Source organism: Coenobita brevimanus, chromosome 60 (assembly GCF_032717465.1).
Source record: "Coenobita brevimanus isolate Jiangsu-jjx chromosome 60, ASM3271746v2, whole genome shotgun sequence".
NCBI classification, from domain to species: Eukaryota; Metazoa; Arthropoda; class Malacostraca; order Decapoda; family Coenobitidae; genus Coenobita; species Coenobita brevimanus.
The window spans coordinates 40,871,860-40,898,609 of record NC_137013.1 but is presented as its reverse complement, the minus strand read 5'-3'; the positions used below and the strand labels follow the sequence as shown (position 1 = coordinate 40,898,609).

At 45.1% G+C, this 26,750-nt stretch overlaps 1 protein-coding gene across 3 annotated transcripts in view; it reads right to left on the bottom strand.

Moving 5' to 3' along the window:
- Positions 1–26,750, bottom strand: part of Mondo (MLX interacting protein mondo) — a 146,529-nt gene that overhangs the window by 19,349 nt on the left and 100,430 nt on the right. For all 3 annotated transcript variants that reach the window (XM_080274892.1, XM_080274893.1, XM_080274894.1), the window contains exon 7: positions 13,117–13,841. In XM_080274892.1, coding sequence (XP_080131018.1) covers positions 13,117–13,841 — 725 coding nt within the window. The remainder of the gene's footprint in view (positions 1–13,116; positions 13,842–26,750) is intronic.

Genomic DNA, 26,750 nt, shown 5'->3' with positions numbered 1-26,750 from the left:
GAGACAGGTGACTACAGCAGTTGGGGATTATATTTCTTTAGACTGCCAACGTTTCCGAGAGCAGTTTTATTACCAAGAATTCCAGTGGCTAGGAACCCCCCCACCCTCTCTCTCTCTCTCTTTCCCAGCCGCAACCTTGAGAGTGAGAGATGGCAAGAGTGATGGTGTGGGTGAGGATTTGCGCGGTACACTCAATACATGCTGACTAACTTGGTGTGTGTGTGTGTGTGTGTGTGTGTGTGTGTGTGTGTGTGTAACCAAACAAACCACAGCCTTAAAAAAAAATCACACCAACATTCCTTTCCTACGTCATTTCCACAAAGAGAGAGTAGGAAAAGAATGAGAAGAAGAATCGCAATAAAAGTGATAAATAAAAATAAAAATACTAAAAATAACACAAATTCTCACCTTCCAAAAAGAGGCTGTAAATAATATATAAACAAGAGTAATAAATCTAAGAAGAAGAAGGAGACGATGAACAAAAACAATAATAATAATAATAATAATAATAATAGTAATAATAATAATAGTAATAATAATAGTAATAACAATAATAATAATAATAATAATAATAAGGGGGATAAAAAAAAAGGTGTTCTTTTCCTATTTTCTGGTGCAGTTCGTGAGGTGCGGTTTCCAGGAGAGTGGCGCCAGTCTCTCTCTCTCTCTCTCTCTCAACAGATGCAGTTAATACAAACCAGATATACTGTACATGATCATTCTCTCTCTCTCTCTCTGTATTACACGTGGCTGTGCGTGTTCTTGCTAACCACCTACCCTTCCCACCCTCTACAACCACTCCAAGTATTACAAACAGTCCATTTCAGTCCCCCCTCCATCAGACACATCCACAATATTTCCTCATCTTCTTCACCTCTTTAATCATACTGACGTTTTGTATTTACATTTAGACGTCAGACGATTTTATTAAGCTCTGGGAAGGATTTTTTTGGGGGCCGGAGGGGTTAGCTGAGGCCTACCATAACCCCTCCCCCTCCTCACTGCTTATAGCCCCACTTTAAGATGAAGAAAATCGTCTGGAGAGGGCAAGGGGTAAATGAATAAGATAAAACGCCTTGGATGGTATTATTTCCTAGTCTCCCATTCCGTATTTTGTTAGAGAGAGAGAGAGAGAGAGAGAGTGAGTGAATAATACATGGGTACATCCGTGTATTGGCAGGTCGTGTATGATGTGCTCTCTCTCTCTCTCTCTCTCTCTCTCTCTCTCTCTCTCGACAGATAGACTGATATAGATAAACAAATCGATATAACCATTCAAATTCTTTCTCTCTTCTCTCTCTCTCTCTCTCTCTCTCCACGTGAACAGGGAGTGTGCCCGTCCCTTCAATGCAAGCTAATATCAACAATATCAATAGAGAGAGAGAGAGAGAGAGAGAGAGAGAACAGTGATGGTGGAGGGGATAGATGAAGACGGGTGGGGGTGAGGGAAGGGAAGAAAGGAAGAGGTGAGGGAGGGGGAGATAAGAATGAAGGATGAGGGAGGGAGAGAGAGAAAAGGAGGAGGATGGGGAGAGGGAAGATTGGGGAGAGAAAGAGTAGAGGTAGATAAGGCAGTGGGGTGATGGGGAGAGTAGATTAACTGCGGGGGTGGGGGGAAGGGTAGGTAAATGAGGGGGGTGGGGTGGTGGTTCTCAAGGACATGGAGGAGGGAGGAGGGAGGGGGAGAGGGAGGAGGGAAGGGGAGGGAGAGGGTCTACATGCAGGCAGGGAGTAAGCAAGATTCAGGATGAGTGGGCATTATCGTGTCGTGTGTGTGTGTGTGTGTGTGTGTGTGTGTGTGTGTGTGTGTGTGTGTGTGTGTGTGAGAGAGAGAGAGAGAGAGAGAGAGAGAGAGAGAGAGCAACCAAACCTTTCCCCACTCCCTTATCTACCATCAACTGAGAGTAAGTAGACATTAACTCTCACTATCAACTACTCAGCACTCCAGCCAGACAGTAGACAGTAGATGGATAGCTGTCCCTAGTAGATAGATAGACAGATAGATGGATGGATGGATAGATAAGTGATTTTATCCAGCTTGGGAGAGACGTTTTCTGATAAGGGTTAATAAGGCTGAGAAAGAGAGAGAGAGACAGGAAGAGATGTAAAGGGGATGGGGAAAGGAAGAGACGGAGAAAGGAGTGAGGGGAGGGAGACAGAGGGGAAACTAGGTAAGGGGAATGTGTAGGGCAAAGGTTGTGGGGAATATGGAGGGGAGGGAATGGAGGGAGGGGAAAGAAGAGGGAAAGGGAGGGGAAAGAAGAGGGAAAGGAAGGGAGGAAAGAGAAAGAAGAGGAGGACGCAAATGGAGGGGAACTCATGAAGGAAGGGGAGAGAGAAATTAAGAGAAATGAAACGATGCCTTACCCTCCTTTCCATTTTAACTATTTCTCCCTTTCACTCAATCCCCTCCCTTCCCTTCCCTTCCCTTCCTTCTCGTCCCCTCCCATCCCCTTCCTCCTCCATTATTACTACCCCTCCCTTTCACTCAATCCCCACCCTTCCCTTCCCTTCCTTTCCTTCCCTCCCCTTCCTCCTCCTCCATTTTAACTACCCCTCCCTTCCACTCCCTTCCCTTGAGATGTCTGCACTCTTGACCTCAAACTAATTGGCCTGAGCTCCTCCCATACGCACACCCACACACACCCACCCACCCACCCACCCACCCACCCACCCACACACACACACACACACACACACACACACAAACCCTACCATGCTATCTACACACACTCAAACATTAGCTCTCTGACACGCATTTACAACAAACCAGATATACTGAACTGTACATACTCATCTCTCTCTCTCTCTCTCGGGCTAACTCCCTTACTACAAAATTATCCCATAAGAAAATCACAGGGAAGCCAGGTATGAGGTAAAAAAAAGCAAAAGAAAAATATATATATACCACAAAAAAAAATGTATAACAAAAAAATGCAAGGTAAAAAGAGTCAAGGCTGAAACAGACTTGAAAGGATGAAGAAAAGGAATATGAAAAATAGGAGACGATAAAAACTGATACGGGTGAGGTCACAAAACAGAACACACGATTAAGCAGACAGGCGTAAGAAATAATAGGAGAGAAACCAACTAACACACCGGATGCATAAGACAAAGTACGAAGAGAAAATTTCATCATCATCATCATTATCACCGCCACCACCACCATCATCACTGCTACCCTTCTTCCCAGTTAAAGATGACTTGGGCTGGGAAGAAAAGGGATATCCACAAATAGAAAAACATCAGTATCGTTAGGGTTGAAATGTACACTCCTTTATGGGACTATTGCCCCTGTACTCCAAGGTTAGCCAGTGAAGGATGAGTGAATGAGTGGAACTGAGGAGTAGGAGGGAGAGAGAGAAGGGTATTTGGGGGGGGGGGAGAGAAGGAAGGGTTGGGGAGAGAATGGAGAAGAGGTGCAGGGGATAAAGGAGCTGGTGTGATGGAAGAAGGGACAGTGATGAAGGATATGAGTGAATGAAACAGGGGGGTGGGAGTTGGGGGTATGCTGGAGACCATTGTAAGGAGGAGATAGGAGTGAGGAAAAGAGCGTGGAGGAAGTGAGGAAGGAGGAACAAGGTGAGATGGGAGATAAGGAAGCGAGGGAGGAGGAAAAGAAATGGTGAGAGAAAGCGGAGGCAGAGTGGAGAGGAGGGGGACGAGGATGAGCGGGGAGAAGAAGGATAAGGAAATGTGGGGAGGAGAAAGAGAGATGTGGCGGAACTTAAAGGGATGGACAGTGGGAGATTGAAGAATGATGGATGGCGAGTTGGGGAGTGAAATGTTGGGGTGTTACACAGAGGGATGAAGACGGGGGTTGGGCTGGGGGAGTGGGGAGGACGATGAGGTAAGAGGAAGGCTTAGGGATGAAGGGTGAAGAGTTGGTTATAGCAGGGTGGAGGGATGGAGAATGAGGGGGAAAGGGGAAATGGGCGGAGGGATGGAGGGTGGAGGGACCAGGCGGTGAGGGGAAGGTTGGAAAGTAAATGCGTAGGAAACAGCCACTCAAGATTATTATTAGCAAAACTACCAGTCATCTCAAGCAGCAACAATTACGCAACTAGCATTTTTTTTTGTTTTTTTCAATAGTTCCTCTACAATCTTGAAGCCCTGATAAGATATAAACGAGATTTCTACCAAACTAATCAATGTCGATAATGCGGGTTACAAATCTGGACTCAATACCCCTCTTATGTTCGTGACAACTCTTGGTATTCTATTCCAGCTATTGCCAGATGATATTATTCAGCTGAGAGTAAGTGTCTAGGCCTGAGTGTTAATATTGAAACCATTAACTCCATCATGGTTGGCACAACTCTATAAAGCTTACAACATATGACTCAATTCAGCTAGATGAGTCACAGAAGCCTGAGAGTGTAAGTTCCTAGACCATGTGCATATCTCAACAACTAATGTAACCCCTTGCCATTTGATCACGTATTTCTGCATTTTATTCTTCCTTCTGCCAGACATTTATTTTAGACAAGGAGAGGTGGTGCTTGGAAGGAGTTAAAGGCAGTCTCTACGAACCCCCTTCACTCCATCATCACTTACATTCTTGCTGATGTGTTTTACTTAATGTGTTTTATTATGTGTTGTATTTAAGTGATCGTCAGGCATGCATACGCGGTGAGAAGCTACGTGTGAGGATATGAGGCAGGGGTGAAGGGTCAGCGTGGTCAGCATACAAGTCAGCACAACACATAAACACCCACACTGCTGACATACACCTCCCTTCAACCTCCGATACCATCTGTGCTCACTTCACACTTCCTATTCTGCTGACTTATATTTCCATCTCTCTCTCACGCCCAATCTCCAGCTCTCTCTGCTTTTACTCCATCCCTCTCACTGTCTCTCTTCTCCCCTTATTCCTTTTTGCTTATACTCCATCCCTCCTACTCCCTCTCCGCTGACTCCCCCTCCATCCCCTCCCTCCCTGCGTTCACATCATCCCCCTAATCTTCCTTTCATCCTTCTCTTCTTACTCCCTCACTCCTCGTCTCCCTTTCTCACCCTTCGTTTCATCTCCTACTTTCTCCTCCTCAATCCCTCCGTTTCCCTCGTCTTCCCATCCCACTCACTACCACTCTCCATCCCCCTGTTCAACCTTCCCTTCCCTCCGCTTACTCCCCCTCGTCTGTGTGTGTGTGTGTGTGTGTGTGTGTGTGTGTGTGTGTGTGTGTGTGTGTGTGTGTGTGTGTGTATTACTCTGGGATTTGCTACTTGTTTTTTTTTCATTTTTATATTACACCCAGACGATTTTTAAGCGAAGGTCTTTGGTGGTGATGGTGTGGGTGAAGAAAAGACAAGGACCGATGGAGGTTTTGTGTGTGTGTGTGTGTGTGTGTGTGTGTGTGTGTGTGTGTGTGTGTGTGTGTGTGTGTGTTTTGTTAGGGCGGTTTATTGTGTAGTGCAAGTGACATTTGGGTTTCTGGCGGTGTTGTGTAGGAGTGGAGGTAAAAAGGTCGTAACCCCACACCGTCTAACACACTACCTTCTTAAAAACCTGCTCCAGTTACTCCTTTATTGGTTTATTCATTTTTTTGCCTCTACTCACTACATGGTGTTTGTTTTCCCCGTTATACTTCGCAACTCCATCCATAATCTAGAATAAACTAACACACTAACACACCAAATCGCGGTAACACAAACCATTCTAACACAAACCCTTCACGCTAACACAAACCCTCCCAGTCTGTGTTTATCAAGTTTATCACCCTGACAAACACAAGACGCTTATCATGGGAGGCAAAGTTCACCTCATCTAATTCCCTTTTGACCTTCACGTTTGTAACCTTTCGTCTAACGTAATCAATCTGGCTAATGCAGGTGTCGTGTTACCTTATTCTAATTCAGTTAATGTAATCTAAGAACCTAACCTAACAATCTAACCTATCATTCCTAACCTAACCCAGCCTCATCGACCGACCTACTGTTATTATCGCATTCTCTTCTCATATTCTAGTCTCACCTAATCTAACCCAACCAGTTCACCCTATCCCAGCTCCCTCACCTAATCTAACCCAACCAGTCCACCCTATCCCAACTCCCTCACCCAATCTAACCCAACCAGTTCACCCTATCCCAGCTCCCTCACCTAATCTAACCCAACCAGTTCACCCTATCCCAACTCCCTCACCCAATCTAACCCAACCTGTTTACCCTATCCCAACTCCCTCACCCAATCTAACCCAACCAGTTCACCCTATCCCAACTCCCTCACCCAATCTAACCCAACCAGTCCACCCTATCCCAGCTCCCTCACCCAATCTAACCCAACCTGTTTACCCTAATCTTCCTATCAGCCAAACACACCATCACAGAACAAACTAACCAAACACACATTTATCAGTTATCCTTATCAAACGAAATATTCAAAGCACAACACTTAGCCTGCCTACTACCAGACTAGGCCTACGTAGCGATCTAGGCCTTGGGTAGCCCTAGGGACGGCCTGTGTAAATGAAGGTAGCCCCCATCTCAGTGACAAGGCTACTTTACACTTTCCCCTCCTCATATAGGCTACTACTAAAGGCTAATTACAGGGGGGGGGGTTATGGTAGCCTGGTCTCTGTCTGTCTGTCTCTCTCTCTCTCTGATAGGCTACTAAAGGTTAATTACCAATGTACAATGCTCCTCTCTCTCTCTCTCTCTCTCTCTCTCTCGTGTGTGTGTGTGTGTGTGTGTGTGTAATGTCTTCATATTATCCACAATCCACCTGTTTCTCAACACCTCAGTATCTCCCCTCTAACTAACCACAAAATATAAAAAGAAATGTAATATCATTCTCTTCGGCTTATTATTATTTGACTTATTATCATTATTATTCGACTTATTATTATTATTATTATTATTATTATCACTACTACTAATACTACTACCACCACTACTATTATTATTACTACTACTACTTAACACCTACTGTATGTAACCTGGAGTCTTATACAAACGTTCCTCATCTCCTCCCTAACTCCCAAAAGGAAGAGGGTGGCCGGCTGAAACTGGGCAACTTCAGCCTGCAGTTCACCGGGGTCAGGGGGAAACAATAGGTAAATGCCTTTGTGAATCTCGTCGGCCTTGCAGTTTTCCTGTGACATTTCCTCGGTGTGTGTGTGTGTGTGTGTGTAAGAATGTATGTATGTATGAATGTGTATATATGTATGTAAGTGTGTGTGTGTGTGTGTGTGTGTGTGTGTGTGTGTGTGTGTGTGTGTGTGTGTGTGTAGGTATGTAGGTGTGTGTATGTATGTATGTATGTGTGTGTGTGTGTGTGTGTGTGTGTGTGTGTGTGTGTGTGTGTGTGTGTGTGTGTGTGTGTGTGTGTGTGTATGTGTGTGTGTGTGTGTGTGTGTAAATGTCGCTTGTTTAATACCGTACAGCTTATCAGAAATACCACCTACTCCAGTTAAACAGTCAACCCCTTCACCACGAGCACTCTCTCCATTAAATACACACGCCTCAACCCCACCCCCCCTGCTCCTATAACCCACTCTCAGATCAATAAAATCGTCCGGGTAAATGATAAAGAAAACTAGAGCTGTCCTAACCGTGAGGGGGGGTTTGGTAGAGAGAAAGACAGCCTGTAACTCTCACTATCTCTCTTATCAGGACGGTTGCTTATCTCTTCTTATCTCTCAACAACATGCTAAGCTGGGCACAAGGTAAGTAGGCAGGTAGGTATGCAGGTAAGTAGGTAGTTATGTTGGTAAGTAGGGGGTTATGGAGGTATGTGGTTGGGGGAATGTGGGTAGGATGGTTGGTTGGTTGGCTGGTTGGCAGGTGGGTAAGTAGGTAGGTTGGGTGGTTGGCAGGTGGGTAAGTAGGTAGGTTGGTTGGTTGGTAAGTAGGCGGGGTGGATGGCTGGTTGGTATGTAGGTAGGTAAATTGACTGCTTGGTTGGGAGAAACTATGTAGGTAGGTAAGTAGGTGTGAAGGAAGGAAGGAAGGATGGTAGGCAAAGAGGTAGGTAGGTAGGTAGGCAGACTGGTAGGTAGGAAAGCTGGTGATGAGGGAAAGTAGGAAAACGGGTTAGAAAACAGGTATGGAAGTGACTTGTTTTGGATGTAGGAAGAAGTAGGTAGGCAGGTAGGCAGGTAGTAGGTAAGTAGGCAGGTAGGTAGTAGGTATGTAGGCAGGTTGGAAGGTAGGTATTAGGTTGGTTGACGAGTAGTATGAGGGGAAGTAGGTTGGTAAGTAGGGAAGTAAGTAGGTAGGTAGGTAGGTGGAGGGGTAAGTAGACTGCTGGTGATTTAATGCTTCATAAATGTGTTAATAGAAAGGTCGATAAAACATCTGAAATTCCTTTGGCTGGCTGAGTGCTGGTCGTTTGGTATTGAGCGTAAGTAGGTGGCTTGTTTGGTAGGTACAGCGGTAGGTAGACTGTGTGGTTGGTATGCAGGTGAGGACAATGGTTGGTAGATTTTGTAAGTACTCTGGTAGGCAGGTGGGTTTGTTAGTTTGGTAGGAACAATGGTAAATAGACGCGGTTGGTAAATTGGTGAGAGTAATGGTAGGTAGGTATGGAAGCAGGATGGGAGTTTGGTTGGTACATTGGTAAGTAATGTATGGCTACTGACCTGGAAGATAGCTGGTAAGGGTCAGTAGACCGGTAAGTACTCTGGTAGGTAGGTAATTATGTTGGTAAGTAGGTACACACGTAAGCTGACAGGAAAGTAAGTATGCAAGCTGGTAGGTAGGTAGGTAGGTAGGTGGGTAGGTAGGGAGGTAGACATGGAGGTTGACTGACTGACTGACTGGTGGGTGGGAGGGTAGGTAGGTTGGTTGGTAGGTAGGTAGGTAGGTGGGTTGGCAGGTAGATAAGCAGTAGGACAATGCCAGGCTGAGGTAACAAAAGAGTAGTCTAGTTTAGTAGAGGATGTAACATGTTAGTAGTAATAGTGGTAGTTGTGGTACTGTGCTGTGATGATGGTAGTTGTTGTGGTAGTGGCGATGGTGGCAACTGTTGTGGTGATGGTGGTAGATGTGGCTGATGGTGATGGTTGTGGTAATGTTGGTACTGGTGGTGGTAATGATTGTGGTGGTGGTAATGTTAGTACTGGTGGTGGTAATGTTGGTAGTCGTGGTGGTGATGATGGTAGTTGCAGTGACAATGCTGGGAGATATGGTAGCTGTGGTTATGGTGATTGTAGTTGTGGCAGAGGTACAGGAGGAGGTGGTAGTTGTGGATGGTGGTAGTTGTGGTTGGTGGTGGTGGTGGTGGTGATGGTGGTAGCTGTGGTGGTAATGGGATTGGTGTTAGCAGATAGTTATTGATGAAGGAGATGACGGGGGGTCGGGAGAGGAATCCAAATGAGGGGGAGAGAGAGAGAGAGAGCAGAGGGGTAAGAGAGGGAAGGGGGTGAGGGGAAGAAGACAGGGAGGGAAGAGGATAGAGAAGAATAGGGAAGGGGGGAGGGAAAGAGAAGTAAAAAAAAGAAGAAGGGAGGGCAAGAATGAGAAGATGGAAGAAGATGAGGGGAGGGGGGAGAAGACGGGAGCAGAGGAGAAAGAGGAGGCATGGTAGGGGAGAATAAAGAGGGGGGGGGAGGATAAGGGAGTGGAGAAAGGCAGTCGAAAAGAGGAGGAAAAAAAAAAAAAGAGAGAGATGGGAATGGAAGGGGGAAGAGAGGAGATAAAATGGAGGGGAAGGAAGAAGAGAGGGGATGGAAGGAGTGAGAGGGGAAAGAAGGAAAGGGGAGAGAGGGGTTGAGAGGGGAGAAAAAGGGGGCGAAGGAATGTGCGGAGGGGCGGCGGCCATCTTGAATTATGGGGGAGGGGTCGAGTTTTTGTTGTTCTTGTGTGTGTGTGTGTGTGTGTGTGTGTGTGTGTGTGTGTGTGTGTGTGTGTGTGTGTGTGTGTGTGTGTGTGTTAAGTATACATATGCGCTAATGTGTGTGTGTGTCTGCGTGTTAGCAAGCATGTGCCTCTCTCTCTCTCTCTCTCTCTCTGTCCTTACAAATTGTCTGCATGTACGTATGTATGTATGTGGGTGTACATAGGTTATGTGTATGTATGTATGGACTGATGTAAGTATACGTACTGTATGTATGTATGTATGTTAGGTAGTGGATGTATGTATGTATATCTAGGTAGTCAATGTATGTAAGTATTACAGCTATATATACACGTCCACCAGCTGCATACAGGGAATACACACATGCTTCCATAAACATACTCCACTGTACCCTATGTATTCCTCTGTAATAGTACAAGGCCACGTGTGTATCATTAATAAGTCATACACCATGAAAGACGCAATGAATAACAAACAGCAGAGTGAATGAGTGGAGTGAATGAGTGAGACGGAAGGGATAATGTGGAATGGGAAGACGCAATGAAAAACAGACGGCGGAGTGAATGAGTGGAGTGAAGAGAATGATGTGGAATGGGGATGTGGAGCGGACGGGTTAAGGAGTGTGTGTGTGTGTGGGGGGGGGGGGGAACAACGATGTGGATTATGCAGAATTTGTGGTGTGAAAAAGTCAACCAAAGAATGTGGAATAAGTGAAGTGATTACGTGGACTGAGTGAGAACTGTGCAGCACATGTGAAATTGAGGAATATGTGGACGGTATGTGGAGAGGACTTTAACATGTGGAGACAGGAGAGTATGTGGCACGGCATATATGTGAAGTGGGGGGTATATGTGGAGTGGGTTATAGTGGAGAGGGTATATGTTGAGAGGGTTATATGTGGAAACAGGAGAGCATCTGGTGAGGTACTGTGGATATATGTGTAGGGGACGCTATGTTGAGACGGCTGTATGTGGAGATGGATATATGTGGTGAGGAGTATGTGTATAGAGGAGACAATATGTACAGAGGGTTATATTTGGGAAGTTATATGTAGAGAGAATAATATATGTAGCACAGCCTCTATACAGCGAAGATGGCTATATGAACACAGACATGAAGAGATTAAAATATGTACCGAGCTACAGAAAATGCAATAGGCTATATTTGTGGAGAGCTAAATGCAGTGGCGGGTGTAAGCAAAGAGAGGTATATGTGGAGAGGAAAACATGTAGCGAGGAGTATATGTGGGTTGAGGGTGGGGTTCGGGGCAGGGCTAGTCAATGGTGCCCTGGAGACAAGACATGGGCAGGCCACGGCAGTACCAGGCGGGGAACACGTGGGTATCACATGGACCTCACACCCCTCACCCCACCACACCTACCACTCTCCTATTCACTCCTTCACCTCCACCCCTCTCCCAGCTGTTCACTCCCTCACCCCCCCATCTTTTTCCCAGCTATTCACTCCTTCACCCCCATCCCTCTCCCAGCTATTCACTCCCTCACTCCCACTCTTCAGCCTTATACACTCCCCCACCCTCCTACTGACTCCCTCACTTCCCGCCCCTCTCCCCTATTCACTTCCTTACCCACACCCCTCTTACTCCTATTCACTCCATCCTTCCCTTTCCACTCCCTCACTCCTCATCCCCCTCCCTCATGGATATCCCACCCACTCTCCACTCTCTGGCCCCTCATCCCCAACTTCATTCCACTCCATCCCTGTCATTACTGCTCAATCCATATTTCAATCCTATCGTACACCGTGAGTCCGTATTTATACCTATCCCGGTTCGCACCATATCTCCACAGCAGCTTATTCCTATCAGATAACACAATGGTTTTCGTATTTTTCACGTCATGAGTTCAGTTGTGACGCGTATGGTAGTTGTGTGAGTGAATGGTAGATGTGTGATAGAAGAGGAAAGTATAAACACATTTTTATATTTAGTTTCGATGTTATGTATATGGCAGCTGGACGAGTGCAGACAAAAGTACAGAGTAGGACACAGTAGCTGTCTGTATGAATGAAGACAAAGGTATGAACAAGTAATCCTTTAAGTTCCAGACTGCGTAAGTACATACACTCTCGCCAGATTCCTAAGTTGTATGAGTGAAGTTGCAGAGTGAAGACAAAGACACAAATAAGTAATCCAACAGACCAACTAAAAAAAAAGAAAAAGAAAAAAAAAAGAAAAAAAAAAAAAAAACTAAATATGGATCCTGACCCATCCCCCACTCCCTCCTCTAATGCCCCCTTCCCCAACCCCCTCCTATCATGTGATGTGAACGTGTGTTGCCGGGTGGTCAAATGGAGAGAGCAGATCCCCTCCAGGCGCTACAGGTCCCCCCCCAGCACCCCTTAACCCCACTACCCCGGCTGCGCAGTCGCCTCGCGCAGCCCCGCCCGTCACCGCGGGTATATATACCACTCGACGCACCGCAGACGAATTTTATCGAATGTGCCGCAGACAAGTTGGTATACATGATAAACTTGGTGTGTGTGAACTAAGACGCTGCTGCTGGCTCTTGCAGGGACCCCTCGTTGCTGCGGTGCTGCTGTGGTTCCTCCCGTTCCTGCTGCTGCTGCTGCTGGCCGTGCTGTTGCTGTACTCACATAATATTCCTCCACAGACACAGCAGCTCTGCGGTACAATACACGGTCCTGTCCTCCCGAAGTTGCTGCTGGTGATCCGGAGAGCTGTTCTTCGCCCCAGGATTATTAACGCAAATTTTCAGGACAAGCCTTAGCCTCCCCTGCCGGTGCCCTGCCTAGCTGCTGCTGCTGACCCGCCCTGCCCTGCCCTGCCCGTCGCCTCAATGAAGGGTACAGCACGTGTGAACTTCAGGTTGCATGAATGAGTATCCCGCATGGAGGGTTGTGTGCGTTACAGAGTGTGTGTGTGTGTGAGAGGCGAGTTACGCATCTAGGAGTGTGTGCATGTGTGAGAGTGGGTATGTGGAAGGCGAGGGGCTCTCAGTATGTGCGTGGCAGAAGAGAATGGGACAAATCTGGAAGAATGGAGTGAGAGAAGAGAACTGAGGAGAGAAGGAAGCAAACCTGAGAAGAGAGAAGAATGTGAGATGGAGGGAGAACAAAAAGAGCCGAGAGACATGAGTGAAAGAGATGATCATGGCAGAGAACGAACCGAGGTAGAGGGGTGAGTGATATGTAGGAGTGAGGTAGGGGCATGAGGGAGGAGAGGGAGGGAAATGAAGGAGGGAGATAGAGGAGCAAGGGAGACGGGGGGGTGGAGGTGGAGGCTGAGGAGGGGGTGGGATAGGGAGGACGATAGTGCGATAGCGACAGGGCCTCACCTTGGGAATGACGAAGGAAGGTTGCTGCTGCTGCTGGGTTTGAGACGGCGCTTGGTGACTGCCCAGCTCATGTTGACTGTGCGACCGGATGAATGACCGTGGCTGTTGCTGTTGATGATGCAGTGGTGGTGAGGTGTGGGATTGGTGTAGCTGTGGTGGTGTGTGGGACTGGTGCAGTGATTGTTGTGGTGGTGTGTGTGGCTGATGGATCTGTTGCTGTGGTTGGGTGTGAGACTGGTGTAGCTGTGATGATGTGTGTGACTGCTGGTGTAGCTGTGGTGGCGTCTGTGGTTGCTGGTGTAGCTGTGGTGGTGTGCTGGCTTGAAGTTGTGGTGGTGTGTGTGGCTGGTGTAGATGAAGACCTGGCTGGTAAACAGGGGGTGACTGTGAGGGCAAAGCCACTTGCTGTTGCTGCTGCTGCTGTTCCTGAGCATGGTAGTGGTGTGACTGGAGGGGCTTGTGTCCTGGTGATGTGGGCGGGGGCGTGAAGGTGTGGGGGGAGGCCGGGTCGGGAGTGTAAGTCTGAGCAGATGTGGGTGTGAAGGTGGGTGTCGGCGTGTATGAGGGAGTGGTTGAGGGCGTGGGCGTGTAGGTGTGGGCGGTAGTTAGCCTGGCGGTGTACTGCAGAGGGGCGGTGGTCTGGGGCGGCAACTCGGGGGCTTCACCAACATCGGCCAGGAAGTCCTCTTCTGGGACGGGGGGCAACCCACGCCCTGCCAGCATCTCTGAAACACCACACACACACACCCTTTAAGCAACACCATACACACACACCATAAACAATAACACCATACAAATACACACTTTCAAACACACACACACACAATATTATATCTACACCTGCATTTGTAAAACAAGTTAATTATACTATCATCCCTCTGAGCATCACATTTTTACTCTTTCATCACTCCACTATGACGAGTATACAGTACCATCTCACTATTAACACTCCACTACACAACAAAACACCTGCACACTCATATGTACGATCACAATACATCACTACAAATTACTCTCACAATACCAACAATTACTACAATCAATACACAGCACTACCATACTCCCTAAATCTACCTGTCATTCCCCGTCAAACTACCCCCCACCTCCAATAAACTATAATTTTCACCCATACCTATAATTCTATCACTATAATCTCCCCAAAGAGTCAAGAGTACCATTAAAGCTATCATCTCATTCACTATCACATCCTTATCACCATTAAAGTTGGGCACGATCCTTCATAATCATCCCCCTATCATTGTTCAGTCATTTGTAAACAACTATCCCTCATCTATCCCTTATCTATCCTTCATATCCTTCAACACTCCTTTATCTACCCCATCCCTGGCAAATAACTATCTTTATCTATCTTATCCTTGGCAAACAACTATCCCCTATCTATCCTTCAACTACCCTTTATCTATCCTATCCTTGGCAAACAACTATCCCCTATCTATCCTTCAACTACCCTTTATCTATTCTATCCTTGGCAAACAACTGCCTTTTACCTATTCTTCAACCATCCCTTACTTATCCTAACCCTGATAAACTATCCCCTATCTATCTTTGGGAAACAACTATCCTTTCTTTATCCTATCCTTGGTATAAAACTATCCCTTACCTTGGTAAACAACTACCCCCTATCTATCTTTGGTAAACAACTATCCCTCATCTATTCTTGGTAAACAACTATCCCTTATCTTGGTAAACAACTATCCCTTATCTATCCTTAGCAAACAAACAACTATCCCTTATAAATCCTTACGTAATAAAGCACTACCAACCCTATCGTTAGACTATCACAGTATTCTTTGGTACTCTGAGTTTGTCTTTCAATATCACTAATAAAACTATAACAATAAAATCAATCTCGTCAATCAATTATATCTTTGTCTTCCAGAAATACCACCATGCTATCTAGAAAAACCAGTATACCAGCTAAAAGTATCACTAAGAATATCAATAAAGCATCAGAATTCCATGATACCATCTAAAAATACCTCTATACCATCTAAGAATACCGCTATACCAGTCAATAAATCAGGTATACCATTCAGAACTTTCAATGTACCCTCTTCACCTAAAATCCATCCTATAATGACCTTAAAACTATTATTAACCTTAAGAACCATCAAAAAACCTCCCATTTCACTCTATAAATATCATAACCAAGTCTTTAATTTACTACTATAAGATTCAGGTACTATCATCACTCCTTCCTTTTAGCTACTATCACTGCATCATAATAAAAACCACTATCAGCTATAAATAAACCTCTCCTACCCTTACGCAACTACCAAACCTACGCCCGCTCCTTATTTTACTATCAGCGAGTCAATCATTACTGTAACTCTATCCTTCAACTCTATAATGATGAGGTTCCCATCTGTAATTACCAAAACTGTTCCTTCATTTATCAGTATATTCATCTACTACCATCTCTATCGTTCAACTATAGTATCCCATTTCCTTAATGTACCATCAACCAACCTTACAGTCGCTCCTACCTTCGCGAACTATAATCATACTATCATCACTACCATAACCCTGACTAGCACTGTAGGTAACTAAAAACCATCATCAACCTTACACAAACACCTCTATCGTCAATAACTATCATCGTACAAATACCATGTTCATTACTATTTTCATTTCTCTGACTATCACGCTATGCAGCTAAGGCTGTACTAACACCAATCACTCCTACCTTCAAGAACTATCACCAGACTATTTTCATTTGCCTAACTAGCACCGTAGGTAACTATGCTCTATCATCATGAGTTAGTCTGGCTCTTATCAGCAGTAAGTAGCTCTCATCAGGACACTGCCTTATCTTTCACTTATAATCTAGCATGTTCTGTTTGACACTAAGTCCTAAATTCTGACTCAAACTCTGTCTCTAATGATAACCTACAGTGGATAAGAAACTATGACTTAGAATTATCACTTCATATTCTAAGCTGGCCTATTTCATTCAGCCTCAGAACTATCCTGAACTATCTCCTACAACTTATACTAAAAAGGCTGAGGCCATTTAGACAGTGAGAGAGGAAGTGAGAACTTGGCTAGGTTATCATGTATTGAGCTTTTTATCATTCATCTTGAAGTTCCCTGGTGAGGAACTGAGTCAGTCAGAAATGAGGCAGAGGCAAGAACTGAAACAGTAGTAGTAGTTGATTCCGTCACCGACCATCACCACACCAAATGACTGAGTGACTTGACTTCCCCGCTAAACCTAAACTACACTGACTAGACGACTTTCAAACTAATAGGAAGATGGAGAACTTCAAAACTAATGTCAATATGAGAGTTGAAACTTTTGTTAAGATACCGAGAGACTGAAGTGACTGTCCAACCAGACTGAGTTTTAGGCAAGTTACCAAAGTGACTTCTCGCAGCCGATCAGTCACGTCGGTAACGAGTGAGACTATACAGATTACAAAGTACAGGCCAGAGAGCCCCTCGTGAGAGCAGCTCATATGCAGGCCAGCTACCAAGACCAGAACCAACACCTACCCAGACAGACTAACTACAAACCCTCCTGACGACCAAACTATTCAAAGAGCCTCGAGGTCGGAGATCTTGAGGCGGGACCGAACTCGTGTGTGGCCAGAGCGTCTGCGGTGCGCGTGTTACTTACGATGCCCAGGGTATCCGGGGTATCCGGGGTACAAGTAGGTGTGCATGGTGCTGTCACTGCCGCATTGAGGCCGCCGCGCCGCTACCAATCTCAAAGCTGTGCCACCGCTAACCAGACAACACCTTCAGAGTCTTTCACCGCGACCACGATTTGTAAACTAACAAAAGTTCGGTTTTCACGGTCTCAACAGTGATCAGCAGGATTCTAGAACTCTAAAACAATGAAGCAAGGTTTAGATTGCAAGAAAAAGGTCAGGGGATCAAAGTTTTCGCCGGTGTTCAAGTCGGGTGTTTGCGAGTGTTCCCGAAGTCTTCTAAGTGGACGGAGGCGACGACGAGGGGGCAGAGCTCTCTCGCGTCCGTGCGTGTGCGCCCGTCCGCCTCGTAGTCAGTCAGCGCGGGAGTGAGGGAACTTCCCCCACGCTACCACCATTCCACCGCAATCAGACTTCAGCTCGCCCACCCCGACAAATGTGTTCGCCGGACGAAAAATTATGGTAAAACTCGGGAAGATTCAGGTAGCCCGCCCAGTCTCGCGCTGTGATTGGCTGGTGGCGGTACGTCTGAGCCTTCTGATTCGCTAGCCACGATTGCCGGGGCGTGATTGGCTCCGCCGGGGGAGTAGCTAACACATGATTGGCCGGCAGACTTTTGGGCGGGAGGGCAGACAATGGCTTTATGTAAAAAATATCAACAGATGGAAGAAAAAGTAATATACTTGAGAATAAAATATAATTCAGTAAATTGGCTAAATGAAGCATGATACCTTTTAAGGCGAGAACCAACGATAAATTCAAATATTACACCATAACACGCCACATACTTGTAAATGCCACAACACTAACTCAGCACGAAAAATAATTAACCGTTTACAATAAATTTCAAGGAATATTAATAAAGATCTATAACAGCTACATTTTTAAAACGAGGTATCAATATGGCAACACCCTCATGTCGGGAGACGATGTGTGTGTGTGTGTGTGTGTGTGTGTGTGTGTGTGTGTTTATATGAAGTGGCTGATAAAGAGATAAACAGAATGACAGACAGATGAAGAAAGACTGGGAGAGAGAATGAAGACAGGAACGAGAGAGAGAGAGAGAGAGAGAGAGAGAGAGAGAGAGAGAGAGAGAGAGAGAGAGAGAGAGAGAGAGAGAGACTAACGAAGACAGATTAGGAAACAATGAAGACGGGAACGAGAGAGAGAGAGAGAGAGAGAGAGAGAGAGAGAGAGAGAGAGAGAGAGAGAGAGGGGGAGGGGGGAAGTAAGGTCAAGAACACCAGGAGGGAGGGGGATAGGGGGGGTGAGGGTCAGGGAGGGAGGAAGTGGGAGAGAAGTTAGCTAATAAAACTAAAGGTGTCAGCAGGTAGAGAAGGAGGGGGTTCGTGCCGGGGAGCCAGTGTAAGGCGGTTAGGTGGTGCGGCTCCTTCACGTGGTGGCACTGATATAGCCGTGTAGCGCCGCTGCCCGCGTACAAACATCCCTTAACTCCCTTCCCTGTCCCCCCGAAAGAAGGATGGTGGAGCGCATGGGGATAAGTTGAGCCTGCAGTCCACGGAGTTCACATTTCAGATGAACCTGGGGCTAGGGCAACAGAACCACCACCACCAAAAACAACTATTACTACTACTACTACTATACTGCTATTACTACTATTACACTATCACTACTACTACTACTACAATTATACTACCACTAACAACTTTTACTACTACTACTACTACCACCACCAATGCTACCGTACTACTACTACACGCTTCTGAACGTAAGCAACTGTTCACCCCATTCAAACCACATAATCTTGTTACCTTATTCACAACCACATCAGACGATTTCACTCAGGTAAGGGAAATCTAAGTGCCACAGGATTCGTTACGCCATTTCCTGTGCGACTTACTCTGCACATGACACCTCAACATCGGTGTTCTATGTTAATGATGCAAAATGATCAATATAAGATGAAACCTATTGCATTCAGGACAATGTTTAGTGCAATAAGCCAAAATAAATCGCTTAGGAAGAGGTGTTTCGAAGTCATTTACCCCACATAAAATACGGCCTTGAATGAGATATACGCACAGGAGAAATAAGCAGGAAGGGAGCGACGGGAAAAATACGTACATAATGAAAAATACGTACATGAATCTGTATAGCATCACACACACACACACACACACACACACACACGCACACAACATTAATACGGTTCACATGTACGCAGATGTGGACATGTCAGTATGCATGTTTTCAAGTGCCATTACCTTGAAGATTATAAGAAGATTATAAAACTGGTCGCACGTGTGTGTGTGTGTGTGTGTGTGTGTGTGTGTGTGTGTGTGTGTTGGTGCTTGATAGTGTCAAAAGTGTGAGACAAAACCTTGGAGTTTTTTGTTGTCAGAATGTGTGTGTGTGTGTGTGTGTGTGTGTGTGTGTGTGTGTGTGTGTATTACTTAATCTAACGAGAGAGAGAGAGAGAGAGAGAGAGAGAGAAAGTTTGAGAGAGAGAGAGAGAAAGTTTTATCCACGTATATGTAAGCAATACCTCTGTTTGTGGCCATGTGTACAGTACGTGGCCATGTGTACAGTACGTGGCCATGTGTACAGTACGTGGCCATGTATACAGTACGTGGCCATGTATACAGTACGTGGCCATATGTACAGTACGTGGCCATATGTACAGTACGTGGCCATGTGTACAGCACGTGGCCATGTGTACAGTATGTGCAAATGACCCTGACGCACATCCCCAGGGTCCAAGGAGGCTATCTAGGCCATCCCCACCTTGGCCATTTCAAACTACGTAACATATCTTCCTTAGCGATTTATCCTGCAGAGTACATTATCCTACACATTACATCCTGCTGAGTACATTACCCTACACATTACATCCTGCACAGTACATTGATCCTGCACATTATCCTCTGTTAAGTTAATGATGCAAACTCTCCTAATATTAAAAAGAGATATTAAAAAGAGATAAACAAAAACAATGACAATTAAGGTGCAATATGGAAAATAAATCGCTACGGAGGAGGTGTTAAGGACTGTGTGTGTGTGTGTGTGTGTGTGTGTGTGAGAGAGAGAGAGAGAGAGAGAGAGAATTCATCCTCCTGCATATCACAGCTAAGTATCCCCATATATGTTATCTATGCACAGTATGTCGAGGCCAGAATATATAACCAACATGCAAGAAAATGTTATGATGTAATATGCAAAATAAATCGCTAAGGAAAAGGTGCTACGAAGACTCCTAGGCCACAAACAAAAAAGAAAAGAAAAAAAGAAAAACTCCCTCAAGGTCAATGTCCAAAGAGAGAAGAAGCGACAGACTTTTGCAACCGACTGTGCTTGCTTATTCTCTCTTTCTCTCTCTCTCCCCCCCCCCGCACCAAGCCGGAACCCAAGCCATTAGACGGCGTAAATTGACGTGCCTCAGACGGGAGTAGAGGTGAGGTGAAAATCAATGTTGTTTTATGGAAAGATACACATTACCCAGACTACAATGCTGGTCGTCTCTCTCTCTCTCTCTCTCTCTCTCTCTCTCCTCCCGTACTAACACAATAGCTGGACAAGATTGCAGCTCCTCCCTCCCTCCCTCCCTCTCTCTCTCTAAATCAATCATAACAACACAATAGCTAGACAAGAGTGCAGGTCGTCTCTCTCTCTGTCTCTATCTATCTATCTATCATACTAAATAGCTAGACAAGAGTGCAGGTCGTCTCTCTCTCTATCTCTATCTATCATACTAAATAGCTAGACAAGCGTGCAGGTCGTCTCTCTCTCTCTCACTCACTCTCTCTAATAGCTAGACAAGAGTGTAGGTTCTCTCCCTCCCTCTCTCTAATTGATTACAGGACACGACACTCGCCAGACATGAGTGTAGGTCAAGACAATTCCCCCCCCCTCTCTCTCTCTCTTTCTTAACACACACACACACACACACACTCAAAATATAATTACTTGTTGAGATGCCCTTAATAATCCTTCGTTTGCTAAACCTATACCATCAAAAGAATCTGGTATTACCCTCAAGCAATATACCCAACATTTAACCCTTTCAATTCGAAGGACGTGTTTTACTTCTTCATCCTTGTTGCTTCCAGACGATTTTATTCAACAGGATCTCTAGTAATAAAGGGGTTAATAAAGCGTCTAACTCCCCCTCGTTCAAAGTCTGCCGTAAACAAAACCGTCTGAGGATGGCGTAATAAAAAAAACACATCGTTGGATTGAAGGGGCCGTCAGTCTGCAGCAGGGAAAGAATGTTAGGTAAACTTCGGCGAGACATATCGAACTGGCGGGGTTAGATGGAGCCTGCTTGAACCCCCCTACCCCTTACTGAACACCCCCCACCCCTTATTGAACACCCCTCACCCCGTCTACTACACTGGTGCCCCCCTGAGTTGAATAAAATCGTCTGGAGAGAGTAAGAATATGAAGAGTAAAATAAAGACTTCACTGTATGGTCTTAACGCATTCTTCGCCTACTGTCTTGCATGTTGTTTATATCGTTCAACATCAGTTTCCATCAAAATACGAGAGGGTAATGAAGTGTAAGAAGCAGAATAGCCAAGAAAGAGGTGCTAGGAAATCTTCAAAGCCTCTCACAATACGACCCTAAGAGTGCTTGGTAAATAATTACTTGTGCAGGGTGTCTACTTGTGCCTAACCAATAATAAAAAATAAACAAATAAAGATAAATAAGAACACACATCCATACATACACATACAATTATACATAAAAAAAAAAGATGGCACCGTACTGAAGAGTTTAAATTCACATATAAAGGCCACCTGGGAGAATGATGGTGAGTATGAGATGCAATCAGTGACACCTGAGAGTAATCATTGGGCCTATTTAAACCCAACAGCTAACAAAATATTCAGCTATGCACAAAGAAGAGAGCTATCATCCTAAGTGCCTCGCTAATTACATACGGGGCTGTAATTTTTATACGTATTCAACCCTCAGCACTGATAAGGTAGCCTGTTCCCCGAGGCCCGGCAAACCTACCTATAAGCGCAACAGATATCGCCATACACATTAACGTCTCCATAATAAGCCTTAACCCAGACACTCCCGGGGTGACTTCTCAATTCTACCTTAGCTCTTGATGAATGACAGGGGTGCCTTCATGTGGTGGCACCGCTATGACTGGGAGATGGAGCTGTCTGATTATTAAAACGCACCCCAATTCCCTCCCGATCCCCCACAAGGAGGATGGTGGCCTGTAACTGAATGGCAACTTTGGCCTGCAGTCTACCAAGTTCACGTTCAGATAAGCCAGCGAGACAGGGGCTGCAACTACTACTACGAAATGATTGGCAAATTTTAACATTTTCTGTTTTCTTATTTTACATAAGGAACCATTTGTATCCTACCATACGGTATTTGTACAGTACCATGTATACATAATAAAGATGTCATTAACTGACTGAAAAACTACTACTACTATAAAAATACAACCACTACTACTGTCACTACCAAAACTACTAATAAACTACTACTTCGCCACACGATTCCACTCCCCATCGTCAAACCTGCCGAGATGAGTGAGTTAACCACCAACAGACGCCCAAGTTACATGACAACTCTATTCTAACCACCAACAGATTTAATTCAGCTGAGTGAAGGGCACCAAGAATAATCTCTCAACACGAGGAATAAACACACAAATAAAAACAAAGCATCTAACCTGTAGTGTGATGACAAACATTCCTCTCAACCACGGAGACAGAAAGCAAACAGGAAGACTGCCACACACCTCACTATGTTTAGGCTTGTCAACAGTGGCTAATTTTATGGGAAAGCTTGGAGCACTGAGGTATGGATAGCGTACATCCCACACGGAATAGTGCAGTAAACAATGATAAAGGAAGAGAGAGAGAGAGAGAGAGAGAGAGAGAGAGAGAGAGAGACCCTTTCTACATAAACACAAAAACACGATTCTATTACACAATGATTCAATATTCTGATATGGTTAAACACAAACAGTGCAGGAACGAAGAAAAAGTGCTGTGAGAGCCTTCTGAACAGCTGAACACACACACACACACACACACACACACACACACACACACACACACACACAAACATACATACAGCAAAACATAACTCCTCTCTCTCTCCCTCTCTCAACAGGTGACACTGATGCCCCAGCTTTCCCATCCACTTAACCCTTGTCCTCCTACCAACCACTTCCCCTCTCACTACCGCTTTGGCAACTACACACCCACTTAAGGAAGCCATGTGGACTGATTATAGTGGTGCTTTATTCATTTGTATTCATTATCTTTATTCATTTGCAGAGGTTGTGCTAAGAGAATGGATGCGATATTGTGTAGGAGCTAAAAATGATTGTGTGTGTGTGTGTGTGTGTGTGTGTGTGTGTGTGTGTGTGTGTGTGTGTGTGTGTGTGTGTATCCTGGCAACAAAGCAGCAAGATGGATGGTGGTGGAGTTAAGAGAGACAGAACGGGAGGAGGGGAGGGTGAAGAGGAGAAGGGGAGGCGTGGGGAGGAGGTTGAGGGAGAAGAGGAGGAGAGGTGTGGGGAGGGGAGGGTGGAGAGAATAGTTGGGGTAGGAAGAGGAAAAGAAGGGAAGGGGAGGGGTGGAGTGAATAGGGATGCGGAGGGATGGAGAAAAGGGAAGGGGAGGGATGGAGAGAAATGGGGAAGGAGAGTAGTGAAGTATGGGTGGGGGGAGGTAGATGGCAGAGGAGTAAGTGGGGGGAGTTGAACGGAGAGGATTTGAAAGAGGTGGGGGAAGGAGGTGAGTCAGGCAGGATGGAGAGAGAGAGAGAGAGAGAGAGAGAGAGAGAGAGAGAGAGAGAGAAGAGAGAATAACCCACAATCTATCTCTCTATTGCCAGACGCCTTAACCCCGTAAGGGGTGGCCACAAATAAATCGTCTCCATGTTGCCCTGTCCCCCGGCATTTCACTGCCCTGCTCCCAGCTCACCCCCCCCCCTCTCATATACCTCTCCACTCCATCCCTCCATCTCATCCTTGGCCTCCCCCTCCCTCCCCCCCTCCACCTCACTCACATACTCTTCTCGTCAGTCTCTCACTCTCCATCCTCTCCACATGGCCAAACCACCTCAATGTGTTTCTCCTAACGCTTCCTGTCACATCAACACCACAACGCTCCTTCACATCCTCATCTGTCAGTCTCTCCATGTGACTCCACATGCTCCTCTCAAATAACTCATTTCCACTGCTCTCACTCTTGACTTCTGTCCCTCCAACGAGGTCCAAGCTTCACTTCCATACGTTAGAGTTGGTATCACAATACTGTCATGTAATACCTTTTTCACTTCCATGCTCACTTTCCTGTTTCTTATCACTGCTTCCAAGGAATCAGCAACCTTTCTTCCATGTTGTACCCTTTCAAGCACTTCACCCCCTAAACTTCCATCCTTACTTATCACACTACCCAAGTACTTAAATGCACTCACATTTTCCATTTCCTCCTCATCCAACCCACAATAAATACAGTAATTTACAGAACGAAGAAAAAGTGTGAATGAGAAACAGAATTGCAGAGAATAAACGAGTACGTGTGTGGGTCGTGGCGTAGGAGAGTATTAAGAAGGAGTATAAGTGAGTGAGTGGGTGGGTGAATGAATGGGTAATTAGTGAGTGCCTGAGTGGACAGTGAGCGCGTGAGTAGGTTGTGAATGTGAAATAGTGTCAGAAGGTGTTACGTATGAAGTAGAATAAGTAAGTGAGTGAGCAAAGATGAGAGCTGGTACGAAGTGAGTGAATGTGAGCGAGTGAGTGAAGTGGTGGGAAGAATTAATGATGTCAATGTACTGTAACTTTCCAACAACCTCTCTCTCTCTCTCTCTCTCTCCACCCAGCAGCAAGGTACCGGAAGTAAACCAACAACTATACTAGGGGAAGGATATGATAGGAAAAACTGACCCACTGCAATTTTTACCCTCGTGCAGTTGATAGGCATTGACCTAAACCAGTGTCAAACTGGTGGCCCGTGGGCCACATGTGGCCCTGGAAGAGGAAGAGTGGCTTTTTTTTTTTTTTACACAGCAAATGACTTTAAGAAAAAATTGAGAAATAAAAGGAAAATCCCATAAAATGTCATATGATCAAGTGAACAATATGACAGCTCTGTTAGGAAATATTGTTGATAATCTGATTAATAAAATTATTGAATAAATTACTGGTCAGCAAATATGCCGCGAAACTTTTAAATATTATCAATTACTTGAAGCAGAAGCCAATGTCACTGCAAGGGTTAGAAGGCATGCCGAACTTCTCCAAACGTTTGAATAGGCTACGGCTTTGCCGTATTATATATATCATACAGGTAGTATTTCCATTCAACATGTTTCCAATTTTATATTGCAAATTTAAAATTTGCATGCACTTTAAAGTAATAATGTACCATAGAGTGTGCATATATAGTTCACTAATCGGATGGAAATCTGGAAAATTTTCCTATTTTGATATATTCGGACGAAGTGCAAAACGTAAACACGCTGGTCTAGGCTCCGAGGAACACACGTACCACAATTTTGGGTTAGTTTGATGCTTGCTTAACCGGATTATCTTATTACTCCCACATTTATTTGAGGTCAGTGGTTACTGTAACTTACAGTGAATGGGAATAAAAGTTGTTAAAGAATCACCAGATGAAACTGATAATAAGAGGTGTTGATAGGCTGTCACAAAATTACATGTAAAAAGTTAACTGCACTTTTCATTGAAATACCTTAGCTATCTCAACCTAACCCAGCCTTGCTTTACCTAAATTATACTTATCCAACCCAATATTTTCAGAGTAGCTTACGTTCATTTTGTTTTCATGAAATTTATTTTTTCCCCATTTTTTTATGCAAGTCTTTCAGTGTTAGCATTAAACCATGTTTGTTTTTAAATATATATCTCACTTCAATATGTAATCTTTTTATATACCTGTGCTGATTTCTAAAAGGTTAGGTAGACTTGGCCCTCAGACGATCAACAGAACTGAAGTATGGCCCTTGGGAAGGATGAGTTTGACACCACTGATCTAAACCTTCTTCCCCTCTCTCCCTCTCCCCCTTTCTTTATATCTCTTCCTCTTATTCATCACCCCTTCCTCCACATTTTCCTTCTCCCCCTTTCCCTTTTTTCTTTCATCCATTCATCACTCCGTCCTCTTCTTCCTCTCTATTTTCCTTCTCTTTCTTCTCCCTCCTATCCCTCCCTCCCTCCTCATACTCCCTCCCTCTCCTCCTTTTCTTCTCCCTCCTATTCCGTACCCACTCCAATCTCCCCTTTCTCCTTCCTTTCTTCTTCTCCCTCCTATTCATCACCACTCCCTCCTCCTCTCTCACTCCCTCTCCCTTTCTCCCACCTCCCCATACTCCCTTCCTCTCCTTTCAACCTTCCCTATCAGACAGTCACCCTTAGTACAGAACTGAGGCTATAATCAGCTAGGGGGGAGGGGAGAGATAACGGGGGCGACAGGGCAGGGAAGATGGTGTTATAGCCTACAGTGACGAAGGAAAATTTCATGAAAAAAAATAAGAGCTAAGATACTGAGAGCACTGTGGGAAGCCGAAAAAGAAACGATAAAACGGTGTATGGCACAAGAATATGAACACAGTGATACAATATCAAAAAAGATAAATGACTGAGCAAGTTAAAAAATATATATATATATAGAAAAGCTTAGTGTCTGAGTATGAACAGCATGAGCAAAGCTTCAGACAAAATATACAGAACAGTTTGGGAATAATACAACAATAAAATGTCAAACAGTGAATGGTGTAAAAGTATGAGATGCAGCCAACTCCAAAGATATGAAGAATTATTGAGGTGGCGCAAAGGCGGTGGCACAGAGAGATAGAGAGGTGGGGGGGAGGGGAGGGTTGAGATAACAGGGGTGAGAGGGCAGGGAGGGTGTAAAAAATGGGAATGATATGATACAGAGAACAGTGTGGGAAGGCGCAATACTAAAGACGGAACAGCATACAGCATGGTGCCAGTG